The sequence below is a fragment of the Leptodactylus fuscus genome, chromosome 2, assembly GCF_031893055.1.
Source record: "Leptodactylus fuscus isolate aLepFus1 chromosome 2, aLepFus1.hap2, whole genome shotgun sequence".
Classification (NCBI taxonomy): domain Eukaryota; kingdom Metazoa; phylum Chordata; class Amphibia; order Anura; family Leptodactylidae; genus Leptodactylus; species Leptodactylus fuscus.
The window spans coordinates 141873630-141893840 of record NC_134266.1 but is presented as its reverse complement, the minus strand read 5'-3'; the positions used below and the strand labels follow the sequence as shown (position 1 = coordinate 141893840).

Below are 20211 nucleotides of genomic sequence, written 5' to 3'. Positions count from 1 at the left end.
CTTTGTCTCAGAGATCTCAGAGTTTAGTTTTCATTAAGAGTAAATGTTTACTTGTCTCCATTCAGCTTTCCTTCTCCCTGTCTCAGCCAATGAAAAACATCCCCACAACCTGATTCTGCCACCATCACTTTTCATTGTAGCGATGCTATTGGGCAGGTGGTGAGCAGTGCCTGGTTTTCTCCAGAAATTACACTAAGGCTAGGTTCACATTTGCATTTGGGTTACCTTCAGAAACCCACGGACCCCATAGACTTGCAGCGCTTTTCTCTCCGCATTTTTCAAGCAGAAGGGGAAACAGAATCCCCAAGCGGAGATTGAGCGTAGATGTGAATCTAGTCTTAGAACTGAAGTGGAATGTCTCCTCTTTTAGTCTGCAAGTAACTTTAACCAGATTAACAACCTTAATCAGGGTTAGGAATGTCTTCATAGCAACCTACACAATTGGGGGTCAGGCAGAGCCATGTTTACACTTTAAGAATTCCCACTAAAGATCGGGGATGTTCATAATAGGAACATTCAGCACAGCAGCAAATTTGTTGTACTGTTTTCCCGATCTGTTCCTCCATACAACCGGTTCTTTCTTTCTCATGGATTGTTTTATTGCTTTGATATGCATTGACAGTCCTTATATAGGCAGAGCCGCGTCTTTCCAAATAATGTCCAATCAACTGTATTTACCACAGTGGACACCAAAGTGTAGAAACAACTGAAAGATGATCAAGAGAAATGGGAGGCCCGTAGAGCAAAATTTCAAGTGTCAAATGAAAGGCTCTGAATACTAATGTCCATGCACGTTTAGTTTTTCCCTTTTAATAAATCTGCCAAAATTTCTAACATTCTGTTGTCACGTTCTCATTATAGGGTATAGAGTGCACATTGATAGGGGAAATTTGTTGACTGCGGTACAAAGCCCCAACATAAAGTTATGTGGAACAGGGGTCAAAACCCATGTTTTGGGGCTTGTGCCCCTAATCTGTCATGAACTTAGCTGCTAGTGCTGCATGAATAGGACACTTAAGAGACCCAACAATACTGCTATAATGTATAGAGGGCCACAGCTGGGGTTGTGAGGAGATTCCAATCTTCAGCACATTTACTAATGCAATGTAATGTAGATGTTAAAAAAAAATGCTCAATTTCATTCCCATCAAATTCATTAATTTCCCTAGGAAAGCAATTGAAAAAGAAAATATAATTACCTGTGATTTCCAAATGCATGTAACTGTCCATTGGCAGAGGCAGGGAAAGAAAGTTAAATGGATCGAAACGCACACTGACATGCCCGCAGGTTTTGCATTTCACTTGTGATCTCAACTGTCCATGAAACAAGTCCACAACTATCGATCGGTTCCTCCTCAAGTGATTGTCCCAGGCCTAAGAAGAAGAAATCTGAAGATAGTCACAGCAGCTGGCACAGAATAAACATTTGGATTTCTAATTTCCAACTTTAGAGGAAGCAAACAATGAGGCTAACACATAATGAAAAGTATAGTAAGAATCTTTCAGCATCCTATGGAATGGGACTACATAAGGTGAATACAATTGAAATAGTCATTAACTGCATCTTACTGTTTAATTGAACATGATGCAAAAAGCTTTTGAAGAATACAGAGATGTATAAACATAAGCCTGGGGACTATGCATTTACTATATGCACATTGGGAAAATTTAGAAAATTCTATATTAGGATAAAGAGCCTGTTAAAAGCAAGTACATTTAAGAAATGACAAACTTTCCTATACATTATTTACAGCTTGGGTTAGTATACTACATAAGAGATCTTGTATTCAAATTTAATGCCATATGCATTCCACAAGATAAGGGTCACACGTCCCATCAGAGATACTGATGGCAATGTATTATAAACTTTATCACATGTGATTGTTCTAGAAGCTTATACAAAGTGGTTTTTTTTTTTAATAATCCTGCTGCTTTCTACACGTGAAAAATTCACTCCAGAGCATAGAAATCTGATCTAAACTGGATGTAATACACATGTACACAACAGGAATAAGATCTGTTTAAATACTATCCATTAAGTAATAACTAACCTCTGCAGCAACTTCCCAGTCTGGTCGTCCATCACTGTCTTTGAGCTCAACATACGGCTTGTCATGCACTCTATTGAGATCTTCATGAAGGCCATCTAGAAGAAAAGCAAGCAGCTCTTGGGAGTCTTGCTGCTGAAAGCCATTGAACCGAGGGGCATACTTTGCTATTGTCCACTGTAAACCAATGGTTAAAGCACATACAAGAAAGGTCAGTAGGTAGAATTTACCAAGCATGCTTTAACAACAGTATACATAGTCAATTATGTGGTAATAAGAGTATACAATGCATATACTTACTCTAAGCTTAAGAGGAGCCACATTCTTTTGTGTGCCACTCCACAACTCTTGAACCAAATCTCCATAGCACTTTGCCATGTGTCCTTTCATTCCTATGGGGTTTGTTCTAAAAAGAGAAAAAGTTCATTAAATTAGAATTTTCTGCTACAATAACTTGATTATTTGACTAAAAATTACTAAAATTTAGTCTATGCTGAATGCATATTTTGCCATTGTCTTGCAACTTAGACATATCCATCCAAGAGCACAGCTCTTAGAGGGTGTCACAAGTGCCAAAGAGTGCTCGACCACATAAAAACAGCAAGATTATAATGGAGTAGCTTCTACACAGTATTGAAAGGACTCTGTCAGCAGTTTCAGCCCCTCAAAATCACCGACAGCAATGTACAAGTGACAGAAAGAAAAGTGTCATTGTATCTTTGGTGAAGGTTATTGCAGCATGCATGAAAAAGTAATCCATGGGCTTTCTGCCCAAGATGCTCCCCTGCCGCTACCCTCTGATTTCATGTCTTTATCATCCAATCAAGAGGCTGCTCGAGTGGTCACTCAGAAAAGAGGGGAGGGCTGGGGAGTGTTCAAAGTAGAGACCGTCTCCATAGCACTTGGCATTACAGCACCAAGTAGATTGACCAGAGGTATAATTACAATACTTTCCCACTTAATCGATATAGTACTGCCAGCAGTTTTGAAGGGTTAAAACTGCTGACAGACTACCTTTGAGTCATTTTGTATGTCTGCATGTGATGATAGGGGATTTACCCTAGTATATGGCCACTGGGCCCTAGAAATTTAAATCCAACCTCCAGAAAAAACATAAAGGAAGTCTATCACCAGGGTGAAGCACATAAAACCAGCTGCATAGTAAGATATGTCAGGTTCACCAACACCCTTTTCCCCATGAAAATTCGTAATTCCATTGCTGGGATATTAATTTATATCACAATATGCAAATAAGTAATTTGGAGCGGGTGGCTCCACTGCTCCAAACTGCTACACTCCATGCTGCTGTAATATGCCCTTCCTTCCTCCCTTCTTTGAATGACAGGGCTAAGGAGATAAGCCTTTTTCCTTAAATCTCAAAGGGCCCTGTATTCCTGCAACTGCCTCATCAAAGTAAAGCAGTGTGAGTTACAGCAATTTGCAGCAACGAATTCTGCATTAGTGTTTCATATCATTCATTCTCATATTGTAAAATAAATATCTTAGCAACAGAATAATAATAATAATCTGCAATTTCTAGAGTCTAACCAACTACTTTACCTGTTTAGCTCATACAGATGTCTCCCTGAGATGAAATACTTTGTTAGTGGCTGAGTGTTGCTGACACATTGGATACTGGAGTTCATAAAGCAAGTGTTCCCCAAATTACTCAGTCCCGTTGCTCCCTTTTCAGTGGGAACTAGAACAAAATAAAAAATAAAATCAAAAAGCAAGCTATAGCCAAAAACAAAACAGACATGTGTCAATGGTGGCGGAAAATCTGGAAAAAAAAGCAAATGTGTTTTCTGAATGGTAAGATAGAAACTTCTAAACAAATGCAATATTGATGCCTGCACCAACTACCACTGTAATATCTAAAATCTAACTAATTTTTTAAATATTTTTTTGTTTTTTGTTTATTTTTTTTTCTAAGTATGGTAACACAAAGTAAAAAAATAAATAAAAAATCTCACAAAAGCACACAAATGTGTTTTTACAATATGCCTAGAGCAGTGACTATTATCACTGGTCCAGTAATGTAAGCCACAGAGACCAAAGTCTGTGGACAGAGAAGCGACTTTTTTGTGCGCGTGCTTTGAACTTCACATTTTAGTTTTTAATTAATTGTTAATTTTAAATTGATCAATTACTAGAGATGAGCGAGTAGTATTCGATCGAATACCTCTCCTGCATAGTTAATGGTGTAATCGGTCGAAAACCACGTGGTAAATGAAGTAAAAATTCGATGCCCCTCCCACCTTCCCTGGCGCTTATTTACACCAATAACTATGCAGGGGAGGTATTCGATCGAATACTACTCGCTCATCTCTATCAATTACCAATGAATTAATTAATCAACTTATAACTGTTAAACTGTACATATATGTGGGGATGCAGTATTTAACCTGATTCTCCCATGTACATGGGAATGCATAAAGGGGTTAATATCTATGGCTTTTCCTTAGATACAGTACCGTCATTAAATTGCGGCAGTCAAACTCTTGGCATCACCTCCTATCAGCTGATTTAGCTCCAGGTTCCCTTTTTTGGTTAAAGAAGGCACAACAATATACATAGCTAGTCTGACAGTCAATGAAAGGAAAAAGGCACTGATGTACCATAGCCCCGCCAGCCAGTTGAATAGTAGGACTTCCAGGAATCAGATACCAACAAATCCAATATTATGGCCTATTTTTAAGCATAGCTCATCAATACTGTACTTGCCATCAATACTCTACTCAATACTTGCTTACCTTTATGCCTGTCAATTTTACTGCTGTTTGCAATGAATGACATTTCTTCTGGCCAACTCATATCTTTGTTCCGTACTAAAGGGAAAAATAACAGGGACAAATTAAACACATGCAATATCAATAATATGGAAGAATACACAGACTAATATATTTAAAGTTTCAAAGATATATTTAATAATCATAAAATGCCAAACTATGCTGATGGTTACACTTATTTTATTTATGTCTTAGTGTATAATTTTTAGGGTTTTCAACCTTATTGCTTCTTCCTGTGATATGAAACCCAAAATTGAATTTCCAGCATGGAACAGAATTTTGGACTTAGAAATGATGACAAATATGGTACTTAAAAGGTTTTTTTTGCAAATAGTTTAAGCTTTTCTCTAAACATCTTAGTGGTAATCGTTATTTGTCTTGATAGGTTGGCAGTGGATATGGACCATGAATGTAGGAGCCTTTATGGTCTGGCACTTGTTAGAAACCCAGCCATGATTTCCTTCTTGTGGCCGGCCTATCATCTCAATCTTGCACTGTCCCTGCCTGCTTCTGTGTTCCAGCCAGAGCAAGGAACTGACCTGCTACAAGTTCTAAACCAGCAATGTAATACACTTTGTGTAGCAGGTTTTTCAATAGTGTATGGAAGGGATTTGTTTAAATCCAATCCACTACAATAGTACTCAATATCACTGAAGGTTAACAGAATGCAAATATGCCAGTGGCTAACCTGCAGCAACTATGTCACATGTGACTTAATGATTTTTCATGGTCACATCTCAAAATCCACAACTTTTTTTTTTCTTGGGGCATTGTTTTTAGCTTGATGAGTAGTATTTCTCGAAGGCACCATTTTGAGAAACAAAAAAAAATAAATTACATTTTATTAGCTTTTTCTGTGAGGGATTGTGAAAAAAACCCTACAATTACACTAACGCTTTAAGGTCATTGTGTTAGATAAAATGCTACCTTTATTCTACGGGCCAATACAGTGATAAAGATAAAAAAAAAAAAAAAAAAAAGTCAATTTTCTATGTTACAGTGGTCACCACTGTATGTGTACACAGCCTTAGGCTGACCAGTAAGATTAGTAGAAGATAATAGGTTAACAGGATATGGTTGATGTGTAGGCCTTTAATGGGACTTATCATGCCAACCCATCACAAATTAACAGCAACACTCATAATATTCTGATACATTGCAAGTCGCAGCAGGGTGTTAGCAAGAAGTTACAGGTGACATCTGCTGCTTGAAGGCTTGGACTCAGTCCCATAAAACAACAGCATTTCAAGTTAATAAACACCAGCTCCATGAGGCATGGAAGTGGGTAAGGAGAACAGCAAGCATTTCCAGTTTTGAGGCTATGGGCTTTGATGTGGCTAATGTGGTCTTCAAGTGAAAACCCCTGTTTTAATCCAAGGTGTCAAGGAAGAAACAGGATAGCGGCAGTAGAGAAAGTGCAGACAAGAGTTTGTTTTATACTGTCTGAAGGAGAGCAACTATGAGACTCAACATTCTAAATGGATGTCAATGAAGCTTCAGTTCTCCAAATATAGATTATAACGACCATAAGTCATATATACTGGGTATTTTGTTTGAAAGGCCCACTTATGTAGAAGACTGCTTTCAATGCAATCTTAGGTGGTTGTTTCAGGCTAAGGCCCCCACATTGCAGAAACACAGCATTTTTTGTTGCAGATTTTGCTGTTTTGTTTTTGTTTTTTTTAGCCAAAATCTGGAGTGGATTTAAAAGAAGGGAAACATCTAAGATCTCCCTTTATATTTTCCATTTCATTTCAAGCCACTCCTGATTTTGGCCCAAAAAACGGTATACCATGTATACCATGTGAATCAATTTCCAAGAGCTCACATAATGTAATGTTTATATCCTTACAAATATTATTCACAGACATAAAAATATAACTTTAGCACTCTACATTTGCTGCTAAATTATATTTCACAAGTTTGTCATACCTTCAATTACCAAGTGCTGTTCATCCTGGATTTTCAGATATTCTAGTTTATGATCTTCATCATCTAACAGAGTTAGATAGTTCTAGAGAAAGCAAAGGACATTTATAATTCAGACAGGATTAAAAATACCAAATGTAATACCAAATGTAAAAGATCTCCCCTCTCCCCAAAACTAGAATAAGATATAAACTAGTGATACCATGCAATTTCAAGAAATCGCTTTCAGTCAAATCTATTGAATAGTTTTTATAAAGGTAGTCTTGATATAATGTGGATTGGTCAGCGTACTAATTAGAATGTGTTTGGTGGCTAGAAGGGCTCATAGAATCCACCATTCTCATAGTTTGAGTCAGTCTGTGCATCTGAGCAGAACACAAAAAGGACAGCAGTAAAGGGATTAGAGGCAGTACAGAAATAAAACTCTGGGATCTCTGGGATATTTATTTATTTTATTTTTTTTTTTTAAACCGAAATTTTGAAGTATATATTCATAACCCTTTTTGATGCTTGCAATTACTGTATCTTTTAGTCAACCTTACTTTTAAAACCCCTTGCTTGAGGACATCTGCCTTAAATGGTTATCCGCATTTTCAAATCCTTAGGATAGGGCATCAATGCAATTTCCCCACAGACTGCCAAACAGTATTGTCATGGTATATGTGTTGTAATGCTATAGAATTTTTTGAAATTGTTTTTTTTTTTAAATAATAAAAATTCAAATTACCGTGTCTCTGATAAACTGGAAAAAAAAACCACACGCTTAATATATATTTGCATTCAAAATTTCTGGCGCTATTAAATTATAAAAATATATGTCCCATATGGTGAACAATGTAGTGGAGAAAACACCAAGACTGATTTTTTTTTTATTTTTTTTTTTGCGGTTTCAAATTACTCAAAAAATTTCATAAAAAGTGACAAAAATGTCAACATTTACCAACATGGCTTACATAAAAACTGCCACTCTCATCAAGACTCCTACATACTCAAATTGAAAAAAAAAAAGTATTGGTGTAAGAATATGGCAATGTAAATAGGTGTTTTGTAACTAAGTGTTCAATTTTTAAATGTGGTAACAAGTCACTTTTCACTTTATGAGGTAAGCCCGTGTGTAACTAAGCAAAAAAGAAAGACCGTTCTACAGCATCAATAAAACTCAAACACATTCATCATCTTACACAGCTAATATTGAAGAGGTTTTCTGGCTTTGGTAACTCCTAACATAAAGAAGGCTCCCACATACTTTATATACTTTTGCAGAAAGTGAAAAAAGCCTAGCTACAAGCTCTAGATGAGTACACTTGTAGGCTACAGATTACCACGGTAAGAACAATTTACCACTTCTTAACATTTCTATGACAGTTTGAATGATGGCAAGAGTACTCTAGAACAACTTCCTGAATGAGTAGCGGAGACGCTGGTGTACAGTAGTAAGCCTTCACAGCATTACACTATAGTAATCCAAGAATAGTTTAAAGCATCTTTACTACATCTGCAGTTCATGTGATCCCCTTGAAACATACCATTAGTACATAAATAATGCCAGCCTAACGCTTCTATCAGATATACAACCTTAAGCACAAATCACTCCAATGAAGCACTTTTCCTTTTCGGTCAAGAGTCAAGACTAGCCTAGATCATACATCAATGAAAGTGGGCATCATGGTTTATAGCAGGGGTAGGGAACGTACGGCTCTCCAGCTGTTGCAAAACTACAACTCCCAGCATGCATACTTGCTCTTCTGTTCTTGGAACTCCGATGGAAGTGAATGGAGCATGCTGGGAGTTGTAGTTTCACAGCAGCTGGAGAGCCGAAGGTTCCCTATCCCTGGTTTATAGGAACAGGCAAAAAAAAAAAAAAAAAGGCTCCTTGCACTTTGCCTTGTGCTAACCGGAAGTTAGAAGATTCCTTACCACTTACTCATATCGCTATTACTTTCTAAAGGAGTGTAAAAATGAGTTGTTTTTCCGTGCAAGAGCCAAGAAGGATATGAAGTGAAAGAGTCGCATTGAGAGAACTTTACCGCAAGTGGCTGAGTATTCCCTTCCTTTTCCCATTTATTTTGGTGTAAAAATGAATACCATGCATTTAAAGCAAAAATAATAACTTAAAAACCGTACTATACTATAAATGAAATAACTAGCCGTCTGTGCACAACTTATAACAATTATAATAATTTATAGAATATTTCATACATTACCTCACTATTGTATAACCACAAACGCATATCCTCTTCTTTTATTCGCAAACGTTGAGAAAGATACTCGTGGATTTCTTTTATTGTCTGCATTCGGCTGAAACACCCAGTATATGCTAAAACTCTTTTCAAAGGTGCATTTGGAGAGGGTACATTTCCTAATTTTTGGAAAAGAAATATGCATAAATCCCTACAGAATTCAGGTATACAATACACTGCTTCACAACCAAGAAATGTATCTAATGTAACTTAAACTTCGTCTGCACAAACCAGTCTGTGCTCTGAATCAGAATCAAATATCTTCACAGTACGGTGACCACATTTAAGTTTTTGTGAAATATCTATCGTTTTCATACACTGTCCAAAACATGGCACTCCGACACTTTTTGACAGCAGAGAAATCTTTTTGTTTTTCCCTCATATTGCTTGAAATCTGTGGCCTGCTTAATAATGCAGAATATCTTTTGGCTAAGGCCCCTCTTTGTGGAAACGCAACTTTTTGTAGATTTTGCTGTTATATTGAGCCATAACCAAGAATGGCTACAAAAGGAATGGGAAATATATAGGAAGCTTTTATAATTTCTAACTTCTGCTCAATCCACTCCCGGCTTTTGCTTTATAAAAATTAAAAAAAAAAAAAAAGGCACTAACATCTGCTACAAAAAAAATTGCATTTCCAAAATGTGGGGCCCCAGCCCAGTATGCCTTTAATTGGGCTCTCCCTCTGCCCTATAAAAACTATGTTTGGGTAATGTATCGCTTGCTCAGAAATCACTGACTGGTAGACATGCTTCTATGGTACACTTGAAGAAATTTTGGGAGTTGAAAGACTTTGAGAGGGGGCAGTATTACTTTGCTGTGGCATGACACACTGGCCCAACTTCTGCTGTGATAACCTAGGAAGCCATCGCATTTGACAATTGTGTCACCCCTAGAAGATATCTAAGGGACATTAACAGTTCAGCAATATGTGCAGGACAATCCTGCCTCCACACGTGACTTTCAAATGGCATCTTCAGTAGGATAATGTTCACCCGCACACAGAAATAGTTTCCTAGAAATGTCCACACTAGATTGCAACTAGATTGGCCTGATCTGTAAATGCTCGATTGATGATAAATCTGGCAACCGAACTGGCTCAGACACCAGCTTCGGCAATTCAGGAGTGTGCAGTATCTACGGCCAAGCTGCAACATCTGTGGGCAAATGTGTCATAGGATACCAGGAATAGAATTTGTCTGCAGTTTCTAAAACCTTTAAAGTTTTCTTCAACCAGCTGTGCGGACAAGAAAGGGTTATGGATTTTACCAGCTTTTACATCCTAAAACTAAGCTGATTAGGGACCAGTAGCACATTTTTTTTTTCTGCTGCCAAAAATTGACATAGGAGGAAATTAAGGGCAGGGGAAAAGTTGGTGTCTACAAAAATTAATTATAGTAGGTGTATCTAAAAATATGACTTGCTGCATAAAAAATGTTTCAGTATGTAAAATTGTAAAACGTGCTTAACAGCAGCACTATAAATGAACAAAAACTGAAATTAAAATAGTTTGTTTACATAAAATATAAAAAAATTGCATACTGTTATCCTAAAGATAAATGAACATAAAGAATGTAAAGAGAAACAGAAAAAGAAAAAAAGGATATTGACAATGAAAGAACTGGGACATTGAATTACTACAAAACAAAACAAAAAAAACAACATGTCAAATCATAATAACAAATGTGATTTAGCCACATGATACAGGAATATTAATTATCTAGTATGTTATATAATGAGTAGTATCAAATACTTCTTTCTGTTTAGAGGTAGCATGTCCATTAGAGTGAAAACTTTCATTTGTTAATGAAAGTGTCAGACTGAGGTGTCAATTGGACAGATACAATTTTCCATTCAGTTTCATATTACGCTTACTTTTTGTGGAACAAATTGTATTTGCTAGTGGCACCATTTAATATGCTGTATGATGTACTGGGAAGCTGAAAAAACATTTGAGAGTGTACTGAAACCGGGAAAAGACACAGTTGACCTATTTTCTATTGGACTTAGTCATTCTAGTCCTTACTGTTCAGTGGAAATGACATTTTACCTATATTCTGCACATGTACTGTGACATTGATAAATTTATATAAATTATGTTTTAATAACTTTAAAAAATATATATTTGCATCACCATATTATAACACCGATAATTTTTTTAGATTTTCTTGTACGCAGTTGTGCAAGGGATTATCTTTAGCATAACTATTTTATTGGTATAATATTTGATTGGTATTATTTCAGGGAATGTCCAACATTTTGAGTACCATTTATAGATTTTTTGGGAGGTGAAATGGGGAAAACATGGTAAATCAGTCAAATTAATTTATTTTCCCATTACGGCATTCCTTGAATGGGACAATTATGTTTGTGTTGTAAAAGTATGGGAAGTTTAGGATTTGGGGACATCGTGAGTTTGTTCATTTATTTTTATTTGCTTTTATTGGACAATCAGTGAAAGGGAGGGTTCACACGGTGTAACATGCCACGTGATGTGGCACGTCTACGCTGTGGGACCCTTTGCGGGCCGTACACGTTCCCATTGATTTCAATGGGAGCGGGGATCGTATGCGCCGCGCTAGTTTGCGGCCGTGATGTTGCGGCCGCAAAATCAATGGGAGCGTGTACGGACATCACGCGGCACGTTACACCGTGTGAACCCTCCCAAAGGGGGTCTTTTTTTTAGTTTTATATTAAAAAAAATTTTTTTTTCTTTTTTTAAATTCACAATTATTAGATTGCTTATACCATAGACTGCAAAACTACACTACTGCAGTTTATGGTAAAAAAGAAAATCCCTGTATTACCACTGAGCACTGCTACAGGCAAGTCTGAAAAGTAATTGGCATTGGAAGGCCTTTAGAAAGTTTTCGGGTGCCATTACAATGGAAGAGAACTGGCAATCTTCCTGCAGAAGAGCCATTCCATAGCTAACAAAGAAACTGAACGTGAAATTAATCTCTCAGATGCCATGGTCACATTTGACCACAACTTTTAAGGGGTTAGTAGTCAGTGACTTGTCCTCTCTACAGTCCTAGATATGGTTTGTTCCCGGCTGCATAAAATAGAGAGTCAGAAGCTATTACAAGGGTTTAAAATCCCTTAGTGAGGTCAGTACATATATTTTCTGTGGTCACTGAGAGGTTAATAAGGCTAACAGGTATAGGACTATTTTGTGGCCCACTGACATTAGTTCCAGGCCTAGAGAAAATGACACTCTCAGCTGCCTCTGATATTATCCGTGTTATTAGTTTTTTTTAAAAAATGCCTTAGCTCTAAAAACTTCATGTTGCAGCATGCAATACCACCAAATGATTTTACATAAACAGCATTCTGAGTAGCAAAGCAACAATGTTACCTTAAACTGTATCACACACTGTATCAAAATATCCCTTAAAAAGAAACAGCAAATTTTCAGCAATTACAGGTAAGAGGATTAGTTGTAAGATTACAGCAAGAAAGCTTATTCAGAATATAAACCCCCCACACAAGATTAAGGATTCATTTGACATTAATTAGTGCACAGCAAACAAAAAAAAAAAAGACACCAATCTTTTATTACTACCATTAATAACGCCATTTTTTAATTAAAAGTAATATGGTAAAATTTTGAGAAAAGGTTGGAATAAAAAATTTTTAACCAATTTTTACAAGATCTGCAAAAAAATACCCAATCATATTTTTCATTGTTTTGAATCAGCAAGGCCTATGGTCTGCAGAAGAACAACAATATCAATATAATACACACGAAAAATGAGTTTTTGTGGACATAATATCAGTGCACCATTCCATGGAGAAGTCTAAAGCTACTTTAAAAAAATATTATGCCTGGGACCATGTTATTGTGCACATAAGAGGTTAGTGGGTAACTAATATAAATCTTATTGTTAGAAACCAACATATTTATGTTTATAATGCAAAGTATATCTATGACATTATGACTTCATTAACATTTAGTTTCTCCACCTATTATATGTACCAATACACATTATAATAAGCACCCAAAATATAACAGATTGTGATCAGTGGAACCTCTACATCTACATGTGTTAGCAATCATTCATGGTCTCTAGACTACCTCAACCATGTCTGGAAACCTTCAAGGCATCATCACAACCCATAACAATTCTGACGCTGTGTGAGAGTTGCAGTATTCTATCACTATGCAGTTTTGGATTTAGTTCTTTGAATGGAACCCTCCAGAAAGCCCCTTTCTCGATTTGATTTGTTTTGTTGCATAGATCATGGAAGGGATTCAGAACAAAACAAAAAAAAAAAAAAAAGGTTACTATGGGACCTGGTTTATCTAGAAGAACAAGAATGATATGCTTTGAGAATACAGTTTCTTTTCTTGGAAGATCCATTTATACTATAAATACATGCAAGTGAGATTTCCATTTACCAGTCCCTACCTACTAGTAACTGCATTACACCTTCTCTCCTTTTATCAAAATAACATGCACATTTGACTGAGCTGACAGTACATGTTTATGAGGAGTCATGTCTAGGGCATGCTGTACATTTAATTATAGGCCCAAGTGTTCCTGTGTGGCTCTGTAATGTAAGCTGCTGTAAGAACCTGCACTATCTGCTGTTATTGCTTATTTGTTACTAATTGTTTTTCTTGTGCATGACCTTAGGTTAAAGCGCCATCATTCAGAAACGCAGGTTGCAGAACTAGCAGGCGTAACACTTGCATGAAAGCTGTGCCATCCCATTCTTGCTGCATTCTTACATTACCTCTGGGTAATTGCTGAGGAAACATTCTCAGGCTCATCATACCCATATTCACCCAGATGTTAGACTGCTGTTGGCGAGTCACAGGCTGCTGTCTCAGGAAAAGCAGATAACGTGGAAAAAGTTCCAGTTCTGGAAGGTTTGTTTTGCTGTTTCTGATGACCTAATATAAAATAAAATAGCAAAAAATAAACTTAAACTTAAAATAAACAAGTTCCCAGTACAGGTTACTAAGCCTGAATGTAAAAATAAATAAATAATAATTAAATGTTCAGGCACATTGCACTAGTAAAAGCCACAGTCAGTTAACAATAGACCTTGGAATTCCCTGGAAATAGCCATCTCCTGAATGGAAAAAAAAGGGAGAACTATAAGATCCTCACTGAACTTTTTACACCATCAATTGTTCACTGAAGGTATGAAAAGCTGTACAATGCAACAAAGGCACTAATGGAGTCATAAAGAAGTCTTAAAATGAGCATAATCTACAGCATAGGCTATAAGCAAGTGATAGGTGGCTTGTCTTTGGCAGTCCCATACAAAAGAACAGTGTTCGGGCAAATGATGGGCCACTTTTTCATTCCCAGGAGAGAAACAAGCGACCCGTCGTCTTGTTGGGTCCCTCCAATGATCAGACACTTATTACCTATCCTGAAAGTAGGTGAAATGCTACATTTGGTACAATCCCATTAATTGTGCGCACCTCAAATGTCTGTTGAACATGTAGCTTTATATTTCGATGCCAAGTTAAAAGTTAATACAGTACTAAGGATGCAGTACTATGCAGTCCAGGACTACCTAACAATCAGATTTACTGCAGAGTGAAAGCAAGATTGTAAAATGTACTTTAACAGTAGCTCTAAACACTTCCTGCAAAGTAAATCTAAAAGAAGAAGAATTAAGTATGTCCAAATAGCAAACCACAAGAATACCTTTAATGGAAATGGGGATTGCAAGCTTGCCTTACAATATGGTGCAATACAAAAATTCTGCATTTAAACTATTTTTTATGCAGTATTTACAGAGATTTACTGTTCTAAGTTAAACTAAGGTGAGAAGGGCTAGTAATGGACGGGAATGCTAGGTTTAGTGAGAAAGGCAAGATTGGGAGTGGCTTGTAATGGGCAGGAATGCTAGTCTTAGTGAGACAGGGAGAGTCGGAGTGGGAGGGGTTAGGCTTATTGAGACAGGAAAGGGCTAGGTTTAATGAGATAGGGAGGGTTTTTGAAACGGAGTGAGAGAGAACTAGTGTATTAGCTACACAGGAAGCTGCACAGCAGGAAGTCCACAACATGTAAACAAAGGAAGAGGATGCTACCAGCAACCAGAGACACACAAAAATTATTCCAAACAGTGCTAAAGGTACATGACATCAGCTACTTACTGGTCGAGGTAAGGACAAGTTTGCGCCATACCAGTGATAAAGTGCTCTCCACACTGGCTCTGGAACAATTTCATAATCTTTCCCACGAAGAAGGGATGGACTTTGTTTTAAGCGTCCGCCCTCCAGTGTTAAAGAGGGCACCTAGAAGAAAAAGTATAATAGGTTACTAAAATACAGTTGCGAGTTTTAAAGTTTAGTGATTTCTAAAAATGAATTCATAAATTATAGTATTTCAAAGTCTGTAATTTACAACGAGATTAAAGAGTATTTCTGACCAAAAAACAAATTACAAACCAACAAATCAATTTTCCCTAAAATTGTTTTAATTGAGATATCATGAAAAGTACAAAAAGATGAGTGACAATCACTGGAACTTTGCAAATTATTTTAGTAACCCCAGATGACTGGTAGATTAATTCTACAATGATGCAGATTATATGTCTTTCTGGGTCTGTGGACAATATGAAGTGGCAAAGGCATAGCTAGAAGCTATTACTTGGAGGGAAAACTAGATGTATTTATTATCAAGGGCATGGGCAGTGGAAGCTGGAGAACAGGGTTAAGACCAACCGTATACAAATGGTCTATTCCTCACAATTGATCATTGTATCAAGCGCTAGAAAGCCTGGTCAGTAGTTATGGACCAGAAAAAGACAAGACAAAAAGTCAGAAAAAGGGTATGAAAAAAAGAACATCTCCTCACTAAGTCTGATGTTACCAAAGGGTATTTTTTTGACATTTTTTGACACAGGCGAGATATCTCCTGGATGCTCTGTTGGGGTGCTATATCTGAGTCAAAGCTCTAGAATAGGAAAAAAACAAATCAACATTCAATAAAGATAGTTCAGTATTAAGCAATATTTTTACAGCTGCCTGAGAGGCAACGCCATTTAAGTGGTTGAGGAAGCTTCGGCACTGTAATAAAGTCTTATTGATACTACATAACTGAGCAATATCACAGAAGCCAATGGTCAGCAGTAAAAGATTGAACATGGTAAAACATAACTTTTATTTATCCAACTTACTAAAATAGACGTCAGAAAGACGTTGAAGTCAACTACCTTACTACAGAGATATTAGATAATAACTTTGGAATATTATGCCCCATGGGTGGATTAAGGGAATGATTCCAGCACAAATATCTCTCCATGCCCTTTAGGCTGTTACCCCATCCTCAATGGATTAGTAATTCTTAGAGGAATTAAATTTACTTGGTTTACCACTAGTCCTTCTAAACATCTGCCACCAGCTACAAACAGGATAAGTAAACCAGGGTTTGGGCAGAGTTTGTTAAATTCCGTTACCCTTTCTTATTTGTTCCCGACCTGGAAGCAGGTGGAGTTACACTGTTTGGTCTCTATAAAATATGCCAACCCCCAGATGGCATATGATAAAACAAAATGGCTGCACCCATAGATAGTCAGGGGTGCACTAAAGACACATTTATGCACCAGGTTAAGGACACAATGTACCACTGTGAATGTACTCAGGAACATCCCTATGGTCATTCCAGTAAAATAATCATCCTAGCTAACCAGATACTTGTCCCTAGGCAAAACCGGCTCATAAGTGAAAATTGCTACAAATATGGATGTGCTCATAGTTCAAGGCTAAGGGCTTAAAAGCTCTTTCAGCTAAACATGTTTCCCCATATTATGTTATTTTTAAGGGTTCATCAGGAGCCATCTCTGTAGGAGACCAATATCTTCCTGTTTTGCTTTACACCCTGTAAGGTAGGTAACAGGAAGGAAGGTAGTAACAGAATGCAATGATAACTTCAGTTCCCGGAGCTACGTTATTTAGAATAGCTGACGTCAACACTGAGCTCAGACAGCTATTTGTGGCCAAGACTCACACCTTGACTTGACATAGGTATATGGAATAATACGGTAAACTTTGTTGCCCTTTACATCATTATAATTTCAAAATTGTCTGTATTGTATGTATTGTATGTATCAATGCATGTTGGCGGCAGCTGAAGACAATTTTTTGCACTAGTAGCACTAGGAACATTGCCCAAAATTTGATACCAATTCATCTCACTGGCAGGTAACACTACAAAAAACTATGACATTAGACCAGGTATTTGGTTGGAGAGCAGTTCAACTCCATCTGTAACATGAAAGTGGCTTCTGATCTGCTCATGACCATGTTAGGGAACCATGGTCTACTAAACAGCCACCAAACCCTGGGTCGATCACCCCTCTCTCCTCTCCTGATTTTACAGGAGATTCCCTGTGCTTTGGGGGCTTGCTGACTATAATAAACTCAAGGGCAGGTTGTGATCAAGGTTCAGAATGATTAAACCTTTGGAGGAAAGCAGGTTAATTTAACTCCCTAGACAACAACTTTAAATTGCTTACCTTCTCAGTTATGGTAATTTTTATGTGGGTGACACATAGAACCTATGATGTGGCTGCAGTAGTAGAGTTATTTTTAATTATTTCAGTTTTTTTTTTTTTTTTTAAAAATTGTGACATTTACCTTATTGATCTATATTGACACATTCTACAAAGAACATACAACTCACCTTTACATTCTCTTGTGTTACCAGTGGTTGGTTGTCAATGGCTCCCGGTTTTTGTGGATTAAACTGCATTAAGATGCTGCCATTGGAACTACTCATACACTGGTTATTGTTATCTGATGTGTTATGCTGGCGTGCAAAGCACATGTCTGCACCTGGAGTGCTGGAGTAAAGGAAAGCTGAAATAGACAGAACATTGAACATGTTATCTTCCCAAATCCATTGCAGTTGGAATCCTCATTGTAATCTTCTGCAACAAGAAATAGCAAAGTCTGCAGCACACTCTCTGATGTCATTCCACTAAGTAGGTGACAAAAAGGCAGGAAAAATGCTATCGCATCTCATTCCTGAAATCTCACTGGGTAGATTTCAAAAGAAATGTTGAAATGTAGAAAGAAGCAGAAACCACCACTGTGTAAATGTAAGGTATTGTTCATATTGTTCCAGTCTTAAAATAACATGATGTTTTGACCCATGCAGCAGTCTTTATCAAACAAGTGTCCCCCATTAATTGAAACATCACACTATTTTAATGCTGGAATTATCACGATAATGGATTAGTTTTACCTCAAATTTTTGCCATCTATTAAAAGTACATGTTGACACTGGTTTATCAGGATTATCTCGCCTCTATTGGTCAGAAAAAAGGTATGTTCACATTGAGGAATTTAGAGCTGATTCTGAGGTGGATTCAGCCTCAAGAAACAACTGAAATCTGCCTCCCACTCATTCCTTCTAATAAAATATATATATATATATATATATATATATATATATATATATATATATTTATTTCTTTTACCTACCAAAAAAACAGTAGTCAACATGCTACATGCTCACATTGTCTCTCTTTCCAAGTTCCCAGAACTTGCTAACAGCAATGCAAGTCTCTGTTAATGAAAATGACCCTCTAGTTCATATTCCCTGTGGGCTTCACGTCAGACAGAAACGACATAAAAGCACTGCTTGTAAACAGACTTTATCCTTACTGCTGTTTGTCGACTCTGAAGCCTCCGATGCAGTAGATATGTTATCGGAAGATTTTTCTTCTGTAGTGCTATGTACATTAGTGCCTGTCTTGTCATCATCTTTTTGATCCAATGAGGATGCACCAAGAGAGTATCGGCTCCCATTTAATGATGGTGAAGGCTCAATAACAACAGGTTTAGATTCCTAAAAAACATTAATAATAATGAACAGGAATAAACAAGCACTTAAGTATAACACATACTACAGCCACTATCCAGTTCCTAAAGAGAGTTATTATTCAGTCAGGTACTATCCATTGATGGTAACTGAATAATGTTAAAAGTAATAAGAGTACCATGTCAAGTCATGTGTTACTATTTTAGCAAGCAACGATATAACAAAGAGAAAAAAATAATAATTTAGAAGGTGTGCGAACCTATAAAGGTCATAATTAGAAGAAAGTCCTGTTTATGGAGTATACACATCTCATAAAATGCTGGCATGTTGCTACTATAGATGTAGCAGAGTTAATCTGAACTTCTGAAGTGTGTTATCTTATCACAGAAGACAACAAAAACCAATGCAGAGTAAATTACATATGTTTTCCAATGACTTCCCATTGGTTTTTTCTGTCTTCTGCGATAACCCTGCTACATCTGTATATGCTATTTTCAGTGCAAGTCCTTAGGGATCTCCACCAATCCTCAGAAAAAGTTGGTCATAGCTCTGATTCAGCACTGTAACCCCTTCACTGGCAATCCCAGCCAATTAGTTGTACAGGGAACTACAGATAACCACAATTCACTTGAAAGAATATGTGCTGCAGCTCTCCTGCAGGAGAAGAGTGTAAACAGGAACTTTTATTCTGAAAATCGTTGAGGGTCCTAGAGGTCATACTTCCACCGGTTATAAAAGTGAATGGTCTATGTCTTAGTTCTATGCCATTACTTTAGGATAAGGGAACACCCCTTTAGGCTGAGGCCACATGTGGCGGAAAAGCAGCCTTTGTTGTAAATTTAGCTCCGTTTTTGGAGCCAAAACCAAGATTGGCTACAATAAGGAATGTGAAGAGGGGCCACATGGTGGCTCAGTGGTTAGCACTGCAGCCTTGCAGCGCTGGAGTCCTGGTGTTCAAATCCCAACAGCCAGTTGCCATACAGGCCCCAAGCCTGTGCTAGCAGTAACAGGCTATTACTACTGGCACAGGCTTTGGGCCTATATGGTACTGCTAGCACAGGCTTTGGGCTTATATGGTAATATCCCAGTCCACATGACGTCTGGGATATTACCATACAGGCCCGAAGCCGGCTAGGATTAACATGAGCACAAACAGAATGTCATGCATTTTCCCCTCTCGGCTTATACTCGAGTCAATACGTTTTCCCCATTTTTTTTTATTTTTTTGTGGTAAAATTAGGGGGGTCGGCTTATATTTGGGTCGACTTATACTAGAGTATATACGGTAAATCACAAAATTGTTCTCGTTACAAATAGGAGCAATTCTACAATAACCTGAAAAAATGCTGAAGAGTCTCAGTTCCTTGCCATTGCACTACCCACTTGAGAATGTACTGTTTACTACTCCTTT

At 37.3% G+C, this 20211-nt stretch overlaps 1 protein-coding gene across 2 annotated transcripts in view; it reads right to left on the bottom strand.

Moving 5' to 3' along the window:
• USP32 (ubiquitin specific peptidase 32) overlaps positions 1-20211 on the bottom strand; it is a 134896-nt gene that overhangs the window by 20108 nt on the left and 94577 nt on the right. Inside the window, exons 13-23 of one of the 2 annotated variants that reach the window (XM_075264751.1) lie at positions 18644-18827; positions 17658-17833; positions 15128-15268; positions 13747-13906; positions 8971-9125; positions 6770-6851; positions 4802-4876; positions 3609-3747; positions 2349-2454; positions 2052-2225; positions 1200-1374 (exon numbers count right to left, since the gene is read on the bottom strand). In XM_075264751.1, the coding sequence (XP_075120852.1) occupies positions 1200-1374; positions 2052-2225; positions 2349-2454; positions 3609-3747; positions 4802-4876; positions 6770-6851; positions 8971-9125; positions 13747-13906; positions 15128-15268; positions 17658-17833; positions 18644-18827 (1567 nt within the window). The remainder of the gene's footprint in view (positions 1-1199; positions 1375-2051; positions 2226-2348; positions 2455-3608; positions 3748-4801; positions 4877-6769; positions 6852-8970; positions 9126-13746; positions 13907-15127; positions 15269-17657; positions 17834-18643; positions 18828-20211) is intronic. The other variant, XM_075264752.1, reaches the window with a different exon arrangement.